Below are 17,881 nucleotides of genomic sequence, written 5' to 3'. Positions count from 1 at the left end.
TCTTTCAAAATAAAAATAGTAAATAAATAGCAATGATACATTTCTCAGCTCAGTAGGTCAACAAGGTGTAGATCATGAGTTAGAATCTTTCAAAGGTTTACCAGAATTTTTTTTCCAATGACTTTTTTCAAAAACTGCCTTCTTTCCCATGATGAATCATTAAATTTTTGATTTCAAATTATTATTGCACATTTACTACGCTTTTCTTCCACAATGGCTTTCTTTGGTGTAACAACCGTCTTGATATTAAATGAAGATTGCGGAGGTGTAGTACCGTTGCTTGTAATTAAACAGAAACATAGTCATCTTCCAGCAATTGGAGCCTCATCTACGGAAGCATATTAGGGCCGCAGCAGTATCTTTTTTAGTTTGTTATAACAAATTATTAATTTGTTAAAACAGATTATTAATTTGTTAAAACAGATTATTAATTTAACAAATTACTAATCTGTTATTACTAATCTGTAATTTGTTATAACAAATTACTAATCTGTTATAACAAATAATTTGTTATAACAAACTAAAAAAAGATACTGTTGCGGCCCTAATATGCTTCCGTACTCATCCCTATTGGAAATGGCTTCAGATGTTGCCTGGTTTGGGATTGTAAGGGTTTGTGGGTAGCACAAGTTCTGTGACTTGTGTAGAAATACGCAATAACCTGGGCCTTAGTTGGAGGGTGCAGAACCATCTCTATGCCCACACAGAACTCGCTCAACATTTAAGACCCCACACATCAGTATTGCAAGTACTGAATTATAATACACACGATAGTTAATAAATAAATGTAATTTATTTCTCCAGTAACAAGCAGTACTTTGGGTACCAACCTTTATATACATGTAGTTACATAATCAATCACCAAATATTGCACAGGGTGTAATTGACATCAGTTTACATTCAAATCCTAGAATATGCAGTAACAAGTAAGTTATTAAAATGGAGATCCCAAAAAATGTCGCACAATATCGCATGTTGGGCATCTGTTTCATCCAAGATATTTCTCACAATTTCAGATGATAAATTATTGCTGGTTATTTTGTGGAGATCTGAATATTTCTTTCAAAAGCATTTGTTCTCGAGGACAAAAATATGATCAGTCACTGATGTACCTACAGCATAATTTAATGAGAGCTCTCGGAAGACAACATAGCTGGCCAGGAAGTATGACTTGACTTGCCCTATCCCCCATAACTCAAAAGATATCACCAAGGTTCAAGTTTTTGAAAAGTTTGTAAAAAAAGTCCCACGGTCAATAGTTAAAAATCTGGATTCCAAATTAAGGCCTGGTCATGGGTTATCTTCATGTAAAATATCAAAGCCATATCCTCCTTGGCTTAAAAGATATAGCATATGTTATAATTTTAGAAAAGTAGGTCAAGAGTCTTGGGAATGAAATGAAATCTATATGTCCTACCATCCTTGAATAAAAAGATATGGCCAATGTACAAGTTTTTCCCTTAAAGGCTGACACAGGGATTATAACAATAAGATCTCCAGACGTTCGTTCCGGCAAGCTAAAAATTGGCAGTATCTGTCTTACAAGTTACACTAGAAAATAAATTTTTTTAATGGGGGTTGTGGAGTGATTTTTGTGATAGTACATTTAATTCACATGTACATAGTTATGTGTGTGTAGTATGCTGTAATTGTGTCTTGGTATGTGTGTGTAGTATGCTGTAATTGTGTCTTGGTATGTGTGTGTAGTATGCTGTAATTGTGTCTTGTATGCTGTAATTGTGTCTTGTATGCTGTAATTGTGTCTTGTATGCTGTAATTGTGTCTTGGTATGTGTGTGTAGTATGCTGTAATTGTGTCTTGGTATGTGTGTAGTATGCTGTAAATGTGTCTTGGTATGTGTGTGTAGTATGCTGTAATTGTGTCTTGGTATGTGTGTCTTGTATGCTGTAATTGTGTCTTGGTATGTGTGTCTTGTATGCTGTAATTGTGTCTTGGTATGTGTGTGTAGTATGCTGTAATTGTGTCTTGGTATGTGTGTGTAGTATGCTGTAATTGTCTTGGTATGTGTGTGTAGTATGCTGTAATTGTGTCTTGGTATGTGTGTGTAGTATGCTGTAATTGTGTTGGTATGTGTGTGTAGTATGCTGTAATTGTGTCTTGGTATGTGTGTGTAGTATGCTGTAATTGTGTCTTGGTATGTGTGTGTAGTATGCTGTAATTGTGTCTTGGTATGTGTGTGTAGTATGCTGTAATTGTGTCTTGGTATGTGTGTGTTGTATGCTGTAATTGTGTCTTGGTATGTGTGTGTAGTATGCTGTAATTGTGTCTTGGTATGTGTGTGTAGTATGCTGTAATTGTGTCTTGGTATGTGTGTGTAGTATGCTGTAATTGTGTCTTGTATGCTGTAATTGTGTCTTGGTATGTGTGTAGTATGCTGTAATTGTGTCTTGTATGCTGTAATTGTGTCTTGGTGATGATGAAGTATGTGTCTGCAGTAACAAGGCATGTCGGTAACAATGAAGTGTGCGATAATTGGAAAGATTTGAATACTTGTACACCTGCTTTTATTAGAATGTTCATAGTTTTGTTTTTGTTGGCAAAACATAAAACATTTTCCTTAAATCTTGATGGACTGCATCATCTAAAATAAATCTATAATATTTATGCTTCATACCAACAGCTTTGGTTTCAAGTGATATTTAGATATCATGTTATCTGGTGGGGGGTTTTTTGCTGATAATTTTCGATTTGCTTCAGAAATTGCTAAACTTTCGATAGTCACTTATTTCCGACATAATAAAAGTATGCTATCACTGGGGAATGTTTTCTGAATATCGTGTGCCCCTTAAAAATGCATCTGTAAAATGGTGCATGTACTATACAAAAATAGTGGCATAATTTAATACAATATCACATTAAAAACAAAAACAAAGAAACCCAACACAGACAACATATTGCCTGAATAATTTAACATATCAAATAAACAAAACAAGAACCCTCTCTATGATAACTTAGTCATATAAATCATATTTCATCCACTTATAAACAACAGGCAAGAACACAGAAGAAATGCTAAATATATCATAGGTCTAAATATATCTGTAAATCATAAACGAAAGTATGTTTAAAAAAAAAATGGTTTCGTGAATTAAATACATGTACAATGCATATATTTAATGTCGGCCAACTTTTACTCATCACTATTATTATATGCAATTAGCGACGAGATTATTAACAGGCTGGGCAACACATAAACACAATAGCTGATAAGCCACAGGAAATTGTTGTGAGAGAGGAGTGTTGATGAACCTCCGGAATGGTAAGATTCCCGAGATCAAAGGACCTTCCCACTTTAGCTGTAGCTTGTGGTCCCTTTTAACCACCCCTCTTTTCAAGGAAATAAAAATGATTTATCTATTATAAGTTTTGGTAAATATTAAACACTGATATGTCTCCAGTAAGTGCACAGTCATTCCCCTGTGATATTGGAAGATAAGGGTAGAAAACTTGAGTTAAAAATGGTTACCCTTAGTCTGAAAACTACAAAATTACTACCCGAGGTCAATACAGGTAAAAGAAGTAGAAAGAAAATAATAGTTTTTGCAGATTTTTATTGTATTTATTTTTATGAATTTTGTCACCAGCACAAGATTGTCCACTCTTGCCTTTTGAATGATTTTCTTTATTACAAAAACGAATTGTAATATAAAAGAGAAATCTGGACAACCTTGTGCTCAGTATAAACAAAGGCTTTAAAAACCGGTCATTCAATGAATATCAATAGAGATTGAACAAAAACAGACAAATGCAATTTCAAAAGATGGCATAGCTCTGAATGTTAACAAACTTTTCAGTAAAATAGAATACCAAACCTCAAAGTTAAGCTATTGAGGAACATCTTGGGGCATTGTAAATTGCATAATTCAAACTTTGGTGCTTTACTAAATCAAAGTAAGGAGGTCCTTTGATGGGAACTTGGAACTCAGATTAGATTCTTGTATTCAAGTTGGCAAGGTATAGTCTTGTGACTATAATATTTGTACCACTTAAAAAGACCTGTCAAATCCCCCCCCCCCACTTTTTTGGTGGCTTTCCCCTCAGAAGTCCTCCTTATGATGAAACATTAACAAGAATGCCCCCAAAATACTAATACAATTTAGATCTACACATGTATATGCCTATAGTCTTAAAATTACCATTCCATGACCAGATCCTCACCATGACTTACACACAGATATGTATATATATATATATGTAAGACTCTAAAGTGCAATGGTCGCTCCAAAGTGCGATGGTCATGCCAAAGTGCGATGGTCTGCACCAAAGTACGATGGTTTGTTAACGTTACGGACCCCAAAGTGCGATGGTCACGCCAAAGTCCGATGGTGCAGAGTTCAGTAACGTTTGTGACGTCATTCTTAACGTCTTTCAAAATGAAACCGAAGAAATGCAACACGGACGACATCAACGGCAAGGTATAAATGGTTGAGGATAGTGAGAACGGCAAAGTACATTTGTTGTCGAACTATCTACTTCGCCCAAACATTATTTAATTCATGATCATTTATTACTTGTGACGTACACGTAATAAAATCCTGGGGATATGCTATATTGCAAACCATTCTATACGATTTCGCGTTGGAAAATTTTGTGTTTAATAACACGACAACTAGATGGAAATGAAATAAGTTGAACTTATTTTTTATGCATGGACTTTGCACTGATATTTTAGTGAAACAACACACGGTTGGTTTAGTACGTATCAAAACACCGTGTCGTTAACAAACCAATGGATTTCGGCGTGTCAGACCATCGCACTTTGGCGCATGAGTGTGGACCATCGAACTTTGGCGTGTCACACCATCGGGGTTTGGCGTGACCATCGCACTTTGGAGTCCCATCGCACTTTGGGAGTCTTACATATATATAAACATGTCAATCGTAACTATTTTGTGTCTCTAACAATTCTTTTAAACATGTGAAAGTATAAAAAAAATTTTTTTTTTACAACAATAACAATAAAATAAATATTGTTAAAAATAGCCATATACTGATATTAAGTCCATCAACACAAGTTAAATCCGAGGACTAACCACTAAAATCCGTCCATCATCGGTACGTAATGCACATTTCTCCTCTATGAAGCATGAAAGCCCCGCTGCACTGCCCTTCGCTTTAACAAATTAAACTGAGCTACAAAAGCATTTTTGATTTCTGGGTGTATCACAAAGTTGTATTTTGGAGAGTCTGCCTTCCTGCCCATTGGGGAGAGGGAAGAATCTGATTGGCTATCGTCCACTGGGGGCGTATCCGGGGGAGACACTTGCACATATCCGCTGGCGCCATCTATAAAGGCCTCTACTCGGTCCTTGCTGCCACTGACAGGCTATATGACAGATTTAAAACGGGTGTTTATATACAAGACACAGGTACTAATATAACTTATACTACATGGCGTGTTATAAATACTAACAGGAATCGATATGCCCAGTGTTCTATCTAATCTTATTTAACGAAAAACTTTTTTGAGCACTGGCCATTTGGACCTCTCACAGCCTCTACCTGGACTTCACTCGACCAAAGAGAAACTCACTGGCTCAAATCAAACACAAAGTAATATTTTTTCAGTTTTGAAAATAATTTTGAAGAAAGAGAGAGATCAAGAGTACATTAAAGCACTTGAAGGTTTAATTTATATTAATTTTATTCTCAAAAAGTGAAAAGGATTAAACGTTTAGTCAAAATCAGTTCATGTGTGGTAGAAACAGTATCATTATTGATTCTGATTGCAATCATTACTACATTTCAGTATATGCTAATATAATTTTATAATGATATTACTGAAAGGCAGTGATATTGATGAAAAGCACAGGCTTCAAAGTCTTGTATACATATGTAATGTTTTTACAAGTCCAACTCCTATTTCACCGGACTTGGTCATCGGGTCTTTGGCTAATTTCAAAGACAACTACTTCAATAAAAGTTAGTTTACAGCTCGAGTATGCAAGCCGTGAACGAATGCCATGTTTTGATTCTAAGTGTAAGTTGGTTACCTGATCTGATGTGCGAGATTGCATGGAATCCTTCCACAGAATGGTGAGGACTTGGTGACTGGTCGTCTTGTTACAGATCTCTATTTCAGCCAATGAAAAGGCTTGTTGCTGAGAATCGTCCTCTAAATTTATTACGATTAACAGATCACTTGTCAATAAAAGGTGAACTTTGACCTCAGAATCTGTGATATCAATAAAGTCTGCCTCCACCATTGACCAGAGCTGTGCATTAGGCAGGGAGTTCAGGAATTTGCTGGGGAAAAAACCCATTAACAATAAGTAAATCGAACATAGAGAGAGGATGCATTCAGTTCTTAAATAGCAGCTATCATCACACTATATAATTTAGCAATTTTCCCCATAAAAATGGGTATATATATTTAGTGAGAGCTAATTTTAGCGACTTTATAACTCCAAGAAAGATTACTGTTACCTATGATATGGAATAAATTGTTAGGGGTATTAAATTTTAGCAATCTCAACACTCTTGTTAATAATGCCAATTTTTGTTTTAATCCTCCCTAAAATTATATATGGTAAATGTGTTACATCAGTAATGCAATAAACTCACATGAATAATGACAAATTCACATGAATAATGGCAAACTCACATGATTAATGACATAAACTCACATGGATAATGACAAACTCACATGAATAATGGCAAACTCACATGATTGATGACATAAACTCACATGAATAATGACAAATTCACATGAATAATGGCAAACTCACATGATTAATGACATAAACTCACATGGATAATGACAAACTCACATGAATAATGACAAACTCACATGATTAATGACATAAACTCACATGAATAATGACATAAACTCACATGATTAATTACATAAACTCACATGAATAATGACATAAACTCACATGATTAATGACATAAACTCACATGATGTATTTTGATTCACTGTTGTTTGTTAGTGAGGTAACAATGACATCAGCATTATATCTCTGGAGAGGAATGTTATCTGCCAGACCGGTTCCCTGCAGCAGTCCTGAAAAGAATCCACAATCATTCTCAATCTTCCTAACATCTGACAGACTCACAATCATTCTTAATCTTCCTAACATCTGACAAACTCACAATCATCCACAATCATTCTTAATCTTCCTAACATTTGACAGACTCACAATCACTCTCAATCTTCCTAACATCTGACAGACTCACAATCATTCTCAATCTTCCTAACATTTGACAGACTCACAATCATTCTCAATCTTCTTAACATCTGACAGACTCACAATTATCCACAATCATTCTCAATCTTTCTAACATCTGACAGACTCACAATCATTCTTAATCTTCCTAACATCTGACAGACTCGCAATCATCCACAATCATTCTTAATCTTCCTAACATCTGACAGACTCACAATCATTCCAATCTTCCTAACATCTGACAGACTCACAATCATCCACAATCATTCTCAATCTTTCTAACATCTGACAGACTCACAATCATTCTCAATCTTCCTAACACTTGACAGACTCACAATCATTCTCAATCTTCCTAACATCTGACAGACTCACAATCATCCACAATCATTCTTAATCTTCCTAACATCTGACAGACTCACAATCATTCTTAATCTTCCTAACATCTGACAGACTCACAATCATTCTTAATCTTCCTCACATCTGACAGACTCACAATCATTCTTAATCTTCCTAACATCTGACAGACTCACAATCATTCTCAATCTTTCTAACATCTGACAGACTCACAATCATTCTTAATCTTCCTAACATCTGACAGACTCACAATCATTCTTAATCTTCCTAACATCTGACAGACTCACAATCATTCTCAATCTTCCTAACACTTGACAGACTCACAATCATTCTTAATCTTCCTAACATCTGACAGACTCACAATCATCCACAATCATTCTTAATCTTCATAACATCTGACAGACTCACAATCATTCTTAATCTTCCTAACATCTGACAGACTCACAATCATTCTTAATCTTCCTAACATCTGACAGACTCACAATCATTCTCAATCTTTCTAACATCTGACAGACTCACAATCATTCTTAATCTTCCTAACATCTGACAGACTCACAATCATTCTCAATCTTCCTAACATCTGACAGACTCACAATCATTCTTAATCTTCCTAACATCTGACAGACTCACAATCATTCTTAATCTTCCTAACATCTGACAGACTCACAATCATCCACAATCATTCCCAATCTTCCTAACATCTGACAGACTCACAATCATTCTCAATCTTTCTAACATCTGACAGACTCACAATCATTCTTAATCTTCCTAACATATGACAGACTCACAATCATTCTCAATCTTCCTAACATCTGACAGACTCACAATCATTCTCAATCTTTCTAACATCTGACAGACTCACAATCATTCTCAATCTTTCTAACATCTGACAGACTCACAATCATTCTTTATCTTCCTAACATCTGACAGACTCACAATCATTCTCAATCTTCCTAACATCTGACAGACTCACAATCATTCTCAATCTTCCTAACATCTGACAGACTCACAGTCATCCACAATCATTCTCAATCTTCCTAACATCTGACAGACTCACAATCATTCTCAATCTTTCTAACACCTGACAGACTCACAATCATTCTTAATCTTCCTAACATCTGACAGACTCACAATTATCCACAATCATTCTCAATCTTTCTAACATCTGACAGACTCACAATCATTCTCAATCTTTCTAACATCTGACAGACTCACAATCATTCTTAATCTTCCTAACATCTGACAGACTCACAATCATTCTCAATCTTCTTAACATCTGACAGACTCACAATCATTCTCAATCTTCCTAACATCTGACAGACTCACAATCATTCTCAATCTTCCTAACATCTGACAGACTCACAATCATTCTTAATCTTCCTAACATCTGACAGACTCACAATCATCCACAATCATTCCCAATCTTCCTAACATCTGACAGACTCACAATCATTCTTAATCTTCCTAACATCTGACAGACTCACAATCATTCTTAATCTTCCTAACATTTGACAGACTCACAATCATTCTCAATCTTTCTAACATCTGACAGACTCACAATCATTCTTAATCTTTCTAACATCTGACAGACTCACAATCATTCTCAATCTTCTTAACATCTGACAGACTCACAATTATCCACAATCATTCTCAATCTTTCTAACATCTGACAGACCTACAATCATTCTTAATCATCCTAACATCTGACAGACTTACAATCATCCACAATCATTCTTAATCTTCCTAACATCTGACAGACTCACAATCATTCTCAATCTTCCTAACATCTGACTGACTCACAATCATCCACAATCATTCTCAATCTTTCTAACATCTGACAGACTCACAATCATTCTTAATCTTCCTAACATCTGACAGACTCACAATCATTCTCAATCTTCCTAACATCTGACAGACTCACAATCATTCTCAATCTTCCTAACATCTGACAGACTCACAATCATCCACAATCATTCCCAATCTTCCTAACATCTGACAGACTCACAATCATTCTTAATCTTCCTAACATCTGACAGACTCACAATCATTCTCAATCTTCCTAACATCTGACAGACTCACAATCATTCTTAATCTTTCTAACACCTGACAGACTCACAATCATTCTTAATCTTCCTAACATCTGACAGACTCACAATCATTCTCAATCTTTCTAACATCTGACAGACTCACAATCATTCTCAATCTTCCTAACATCTGACAGACTCACAATCATTCTTAATCTTTCTAACATCTGACAGACTCACAATCATTCTTAATCTTCCTAACATCTGACAGACTCACAATCATTCTTAATCTTCCTAACATCTGACAGACTCACAATCATTCTTAATCTTCCTAACATCTGACAGACTCACAATCATTCTTAATCTTCCTAACATCTGACAGACTCGCAATCATTCTTAATTTTCCTAACATCTGACAGACTCACAATCATTCTTAATCTTCCTAACATCTGACAGACTCACAATCATTCTCAATCTTTCTAACATCTGACAGACTCACAATCATCCACAATCATTCCCAATCTTCCTAACATCTGACAGACTCACAATCATTCTTAATCTTCCTAACATCTGACAGACTCACAATCATTCTCAATCTTCCTAACATCTGACAGACTCACAATCATTCTTAATCTTCCTCACATCTGACAGACTCACAATCATTCTTAATCTTCCTAACATCTGACAGACTCACAATCATTCTCAATCTTTCTAACATCTGACAGACTCACAATCATTCTCAATCTTCCTAACACTTGACAGACTCACAATCATTCTCAATCTTCCTAACATCTGACAGACTCACAATCATCCACAATCATTCTTAATCTTCCTAACATCTGACAGACTCACAATCATTCTTAATCTTCCTAACATCTGACAGACTCACAATCATTCTTAATCTTCCTCACATCTGACAGACTCACAATCATTCTTAATCTTCCTAACATCTGACAGACTCACAATCATTCTCAATCTTTCTAACATCTGACAGACTCACAATCATTCTTAATCTTCCTAACATCTGACAGACTCACAATCATTCTTAATCTTCCTAACATCTGACAGACTCACAATCATTCTCAATCTTCCTAACACTTGACAGACTCACAATCATTCTCAATCTTCCTAACATCTGACAGACTCACAATCATCCACAATCATTCTTAATCTTCATAACATCTGACAGACTCACAATCATTCTTAATCTTCCTAACATCTGACAGACTCACAATCATTCTTAATCTTCCTAACATCTGACAGACTCACAATCATTCTCAATCTTTCTAACATCTGACAGACTCACAATCATTCTTAATCTTCCTAACATCTGACAGACTCACAATCATTCTCAATCTTCCTAACATCTGACAGACTCACAATCATTCTTAATCTTCCTAACATCTGACAGACTCACAATCATTCTTAATCTTCCTAACATCTGACAGACTCACAATCATCCACAATCATTCCCAATCTTCCTAACATCTGACAGACTCACAATCATTCTCAATCTTTCTAACATCTGACAGACTCACAATCATTCTTAATCTTCCTAACATATGACAGACTCACAATCATTCTCAATCTTCCTAACATCTGACAGACTCACAATCATTCTCAATCTTTCTAACATCTGACAGACTCACAATCATTCTCAATCTTTCTAACATCTGACAGACTCACAATCATTCTCAATCTTCCTAACATCTGACAGACTCACAATCATTCTTAATCTTCCTAACATCTGACAGACTCACAATCATCCACAATCATTCTCAATCTTCCTAACATCTGACAGACTCACAATCATTCTCAATCTTTCTAACACCTGACAGACTCACAATCATTCTTAATCTTCCTAACATCTGACAGACTCACAATTATCCACAATCATTCTCAATCTTTCTAACATCTGACAGACTCACAATCATTCTCAATCTTTCTAACATCTGACAGACTCACAATCATTCTTAATCTTCCTAACATCTGACAGACTCACAATCATTCTCAATCTTCTTAACATCTGACAGACTCACAATCATTCTCAATCTTCCTAACATCTGACAGACTCACAATCATTCTCAATCTTCCTAACATCTGACAGACTCACAATCATTCTTAATCTTCCTAACATCTGACAGACTCACAATCATCCACAATCATTCCCAATCTTCCTAACATCTGACAGACTCACAATCATTCTTAATCTTCCTAACATCTGACAGACTCACAATCATTCTTAATCTTCCTAACATTTGACAGACTCACAATCATTCTCAATCTTTCTAACATCTGACAGACTCACAATCATTCTTAATCTTTCTAACATCTGACAGACTCACAATCATTCTCAATCTTCTTAACATCTGACAGACTCACAATTATCCACAATCATTCTCAATCTTTCTAACATCTGACAGACCTACAATCATTCTTAATCTTCCTAACATCTGACAGACTTACAATCATCCACAATCATTCTTAATCTTCCTAACATCTGACAAACTCACAATCATTCTCAATCTTCCTAACATCTGACTGACTCACAATCATCCACAATCATTCTCAATCTTTCTAACATCTGACAGACTCACAATCATTCTTAATCTTCCTAACATCTGACAGACTCACAATCATTCTCAATCTTCCTAACATCTGACAGACTCACAATCATTCTCAATCTTCCTAACATCTGACAGACTCACAATCATCCACAATCATTCCCAATCTTCCTAACATCTGACAGACTCACAATCATTCTTAATCTTCCTAACATCTGACAGACTCACAATCATTCTCAATCTTCCTAACATCTGACAGACTCACAATCATTCTTAATCTTTCTAACACCTGACAGACTCACAATCATTCTTAATCTTCCTAACATCTGACAGACTCACAATCATTCTCAATCTTTCTAACATCTGACAGACTCACAATCATTCTCAATCTTCCTATCATCTGACAGACTCACAATCATTCTTAATCTTTCTAACATCTGACAGACTCACAATCATTCTTAATCTTCCTAACATCTGACAGACTCACAATCATTCTTAATCTTCCTAACATCTGACAGACTCACAATCATTCTCAATCATTCCCAATCTTCCTAACATCTGACAGACTCACAATCATTCTTAATCTTCCTAACATCTGACAGACTCACAATCATTCTTAATCTTCCTAACATTTGACAGACTCACAATCATTCTCAATCTTTCTAACATCTGACAGACTCACAATCATTCTTAATCTTTCTAACATCTGACAGACTCACAATCATTCTCAATCTTCTTAACATCTGACAGACTCACAATTATCCACAATCATTCTCAATCTTTCTAACATCTGACAGACCTACAATCATTCTTAATCTTCCTAACATCTGACAGACTTACAATCATCCACAATCATTCTTAATCTTCCTAACATCTGACAAACTCACAATCATTCTCAATCTTCCTAACATCTGACTGACTCACAATCATCCACAATCATTCTCAATCTTTCTAACATCTGACAGACTCACAATCATTCTTAATCTTCCTAACATCTGACAGACTCACAATCATTCTCAATCTTCCTAACATCTGACAGACTCACAATCATTCTCAATCTTCCTAACATCTGACAGACTCACAATCATCCACAATCATTCCCAATCTTCCTAACATCTGACAGACTCACAATCATTCTTAATCTTCCTAACATCTGACAGACTCACAATCATTCTCAATCTTCCTAACATCTGACAGACTCACAATCATTCTTAATCTTTCTAACACCTGACAGACTCACAATCATTCTTAATCTTCCTAACATCTGACAGACTCACAATCATTCTCAATCTTTCTAACATCTGACAGACTCACAATCATTCTCAATCTTCCTATCATCTGACAGACTCACAATCATTCTTAATCTTTCTAACATCTGACAGACTCACAATCATTCTTAATCTTCCTAACATCTGACAGACTCACAATCATTCTTAATCTTCCTAACATCTGACAGACTCACAATCATTCTCAATCATTCCCAATCTTCCTAACATCTGACAGACTCACAATCATTCTTAATCTTCCTAACATCTGACAGACTCACAATCATTCTTAATCTTCCTAACATTTGACAGACTCACAATCATTCTCAATCTTTCTAACATCTGACAGACTCACAATCATTCTTAATCTTTCTAACATCTGACAGACTCACAATCATTCTCAATCTTCTTAACATCTGACAGACTCACAATTATCCACAATCATTCTCAATCTTTCTAACATCTGACAGACCTACAATCATTCTTAATCTTCCTAACATCTGACAGACTTACAATCATCCACAATCATTCTTAATCTTCCTAACATCTGACAAACTCACAATCATTCTCAATCTTCCTAACATCTGACTGACTCACAATCATCCACAATCATTCTCAATCTTTCTAACATCTGACAGACTCACAATCATTCTTAATCTTCCTAACATCTGACAGACTCACAATCATTCTCAATCTTCCTAACATCTGACAGACTCACAATCATTCTCAATCTTCCTAACATCTGACAGACTCACAATCATCCACAATCATTCCCAATCTTCCTAACATCTGACAGACTCACAATCATTCTTAATCTTCCTAACATCTGACAGACTCACAATCATTCTCAATCTTCCTAACATCTGACAGACTCACAATCATTCTTAATCTTTCTAACACCTGACAGACTCACAATCATTCTTAATCTTCCTAACATCTGACAGACTCACAATCATTCTCAATCTTTCTAACATCTGACAGACTCACAATCATTCTCAATCTTCCTATCATCTGACAGACTCACAATCATTCTTAATCTTTCTAACATCTGACAGACTCACAATCATTCTTAATCTTCCTAACATCTGACAGACTCACAATCATTCTTAATCTTCCTAACATCTGACAGACTCACAATCATTCTTAATCTTCCTAACATCTGACAGACTCACAATCATTCTTAATCTTCCTAACATCTGACAGACTCGCAATCATTCTTAATTTTCCTAACATCTGACAGACTCACAATCATTCTTAATCTTCCTAACATCTGACAGACTCACAATCATTCTCAATCTTTCTAACATCTGACAGACTCACAATCATCCACAATCATTCCCAATCTTCCTAACATCTGACAGACTCACAATCATTCTTAATCTTCCTAACATCTGACAGACTCACAATCATTCTCAATCTTCCTAACATCTGACAGACTCACAATCATTCTTAATCTTCCTAACATCTGACAGACTCACAATCATTCTTAATCTTCCTAACATCTGACAGACTCACAATCATTCTTAATCTTCCTAACATCTGACAGACTCACAATCATTCTCAATCTTCCTAACATCTGACAGACTCACAATCATTCTCAATCTTCCTAACATCTGACAGACTCACAATCATTCTTAATCTTCCTAACATCTGACAGACTCACAATCATTCTTAATCTTCCTAACATCTGACAGACTCACAATCATCCACAATCATTCCCAATCTTCCTAACATCTGACAGACTCACAATCATTCTTAATCTTCCTAACATCTGACAGACTCACAATCATCCACAATCATTCCCAATCTTCCTAACATCTGACAGACTCGCCCTCCATTGTAAAGTGAAACATCTTGTGTACAAACCTTGTCCTGTTTGTGACACCAGTTCTGCAGCACCACCTATTGGTTTGGTGAAGACTCCCAGAATTCCCTTGCCAACGCCTTTGACAATACCCGAGGCTGGGGATGATCTCGCTGCTCGTTCACTGCCGTTCTCTGATTGGATAATGTTCTGTATTGGTTGATCAGCCAAACCCGCTACTGCCCCTGTTAATCAATACAACAACCCTGTTAATCAATACAACAACCTTATCTGAACTTCAATGTGCTAAACAATTTTATAGAAAACTTTTAACAAAAAAACTTATGAAAATGGACAGTAATCAATCTCATAAATACTGAATACAAAATCCAGAACAGGGGGAGCATGGGCCTCTGGAAACACCAGATGTAATTCTTATAACAAGGATGTAATGTTACATTGTCATATTAACATACTTAGGCCATGAAGAACAATCTTCTTTTCCTGATACTGTCTGCTACACCTCAGTTTCTATACTTCTAACAAACACTGACCGAGCTGATACTTCTACTAAACACTGACCGAGCAGACTTATATACTTCTACTAAACACTGACCGAGCAGACTTATAGACTTCTAACAAACACTGACCGAGCAGATTTATATACTTCTAACAAACACTGACTGAGCAGACTTATATACTTCTAACAAACACTGACCGAGCAGACTTATATACTTCTAACAAACACTGACCGAGCAGACTTATATACTTCTAACAAACACTGACCGAGCAGACTTATATACTTCTAACAAACACTGACCGAGCACTTATACAGTGGAGCCTCGTTAATCCGGACACTTTGGTTCCCAGCAAAATCGTCCGGATAAATGAAGCGTCCGGATAATTGAATAGCATATTTTCTATCTTTACATAAGTAACCAATATATGCCTACTTTATTGATACATAGTGAATTAAACACATTCTATCATTGGATTTGACCATTTGCATTAGTAAATAAATTATGATGATGTTAGCATTTACATGTATTTCAAAACACTAAAATTTAATGTACGTGTTCAGCGTATTTGCCTGTGCTTACATTGTACGTATATATGAACCCTACAAATAAATTATACAAAACTGTGTACCATATGCACTAAAACAAATAATGAAGCACGGTATGTAACTATAAGTAAAATAATCATTAGTAACTAACATAATCATTTACACTTCAAACATTTCATCACACTTTTACTTCTTAAAGAGGTCTGTAATTTCCATCTGTCACAATTCACGGGTTGATATTAAAATTTCGTGATTATCATGTCAGTTGACAACATTCTTTAACCAAAATTCAATCTGCCAGAGTTTATATTTCTTGTTCTATAATTATCCAAGACAATATCGGGAGAACAAAATCATTTAAGCTTGTAATATCATTATTTTCATGATGCAATAATAACGGAACAAAACTCGGGTGAAACTAACATTACGGGTACATACAAAATTTAATTGTCATTTTCCTTAAAATGGTAATTTTCTCACTTCTACCCAGAGTTTAAAAATTCGAAAGCAATAAAGCGCTACAACATCGTAACAAGAATCAATCGTACACAGGTACATTCTACATGCGTGACATTCTAAACGTTAAAAACTTATACTACATGTGCATGAACATACATGTATATTTCACGCCAATCAACGGTATAAAATCCAGAATCTAGAAGTATAATCTACACTCTTTAGATTTGAATAAGCTGATATCAATTTACGAATCAGTACAACTGATATGTGTAGCAGTTAAAAAATTATCATTACGGCATGATGTTTAATTTATTAATACTATTAGAGTATTGATCAAGACTATAAATTAACATGCTACAGATTTATTTACAAAATTCAACACTACACGCAATAAAGATCTTATGTGCGAAAATTGGCAATACAATGTCTCGATTGGCACATGCTATCTAACGGACTTATCATCACACACCACCTAATACTTATCTTTTCCATTAGTGGAACTCTTCAAATTAAAGGCGCGTAAAGTCGTGCTACCGGGACAACATACGTAAACATTACTTAGGCATACGTAATATAAATTATGGTATCGAATACATATTATAACCGACTGCAAACCACGACACTGATTAAAATTCTAAAAACAAATTTAGGAATTGATTATTCTTATAAGAAAACAGACGAACTTATTAAATTATGTGAAGGATATGCCAAATCTAACCGATATAAAGCATCAATCGCAAGAAGAACCGTGAAAGGAAAAACCAAAATGCACATCCGACACAATAACTTTTCTTGTAATTAATAGGATTCATATGTTATTAGAATTATTCTGTCAGACTATGAAGACATTCCATTTTATCATACAATTTAGACAGGTTCATATGGGCATGCACTTTGTAATCGTTCATGTACCCCCCCCCCCTCTCTCTCTCTCTCTCTCTCTCTCTCTCTCTCTCTCATTTTCCAATATTTTAGAATAAGTTATATATTTATTTGCCAAACTGCATTTTAAAGACGTTTATAACACTAATTAACATAACAAATGCGTTTCCAAACTGCATCTAAGCTATTTTGAAAAATTACAAAATATTGATTGACTTAGGACAGAGAACATCGTTGTTTGGAATTTTTAAATTAGGTGTAGCAGAGTTTTAA

The 17,881-nt window shown here is 35.3% G+C and overlaps 1 protein-coding gene across 1 annotated transcript in view; it reads right to left on the bottom strand.

The window, feature by feature from the left end:
* Positions 1-774: 774 nt before the first annotated feature.
* LOC125683438 (intermembrane lipid transfer protein VPS13B-like) overlaps positions 775-17,881 on the bottom strand; it is a 64,848-nt gene continuing 47,741 nt past the window's right edge. The window contains exons 49-52 of the mRNA XM_048924578.2: positions 15,264-15,446; positions 6,922-7,027; positions 6,015-6,267; positions 775-5,347 (exon numbers count right to left, since the gene is read on the bottom strand). Coding sequence (XP_048780535.2) covers positions 5,099-5,347; positions 6,015-6,267; positions 6,922-7,027; positions 15,264-15,446 — 791 coding nt within the window. The 3' untranslated portion in view covers positions 775-5,098. The remainder of the gene's footprint in view (positions 5,348-6,014; positions 6,268-6,921; positions 7,028-15,263; positions 15,447-17,881) is intronic.

The sequence above is a fragment of the Ostrea edulis genome, chromosome 6 (genome assembly GCF_947568905.1).
Source record: "Ostrea edulis chromosome 6, xbOstEdul1.1, whole genome shotgun sequence".
Lineage (NCBI taxonomy): Eukaryota > Metazoa > Mollusca > Bivalvia > Ostreida > Ostreidae > Ostrea > Ostrea edulis.
Note: the sequence above shows the minus strand (reverse complement) of the source record. Positions and strands in the feature narration are given on the sequence as shown.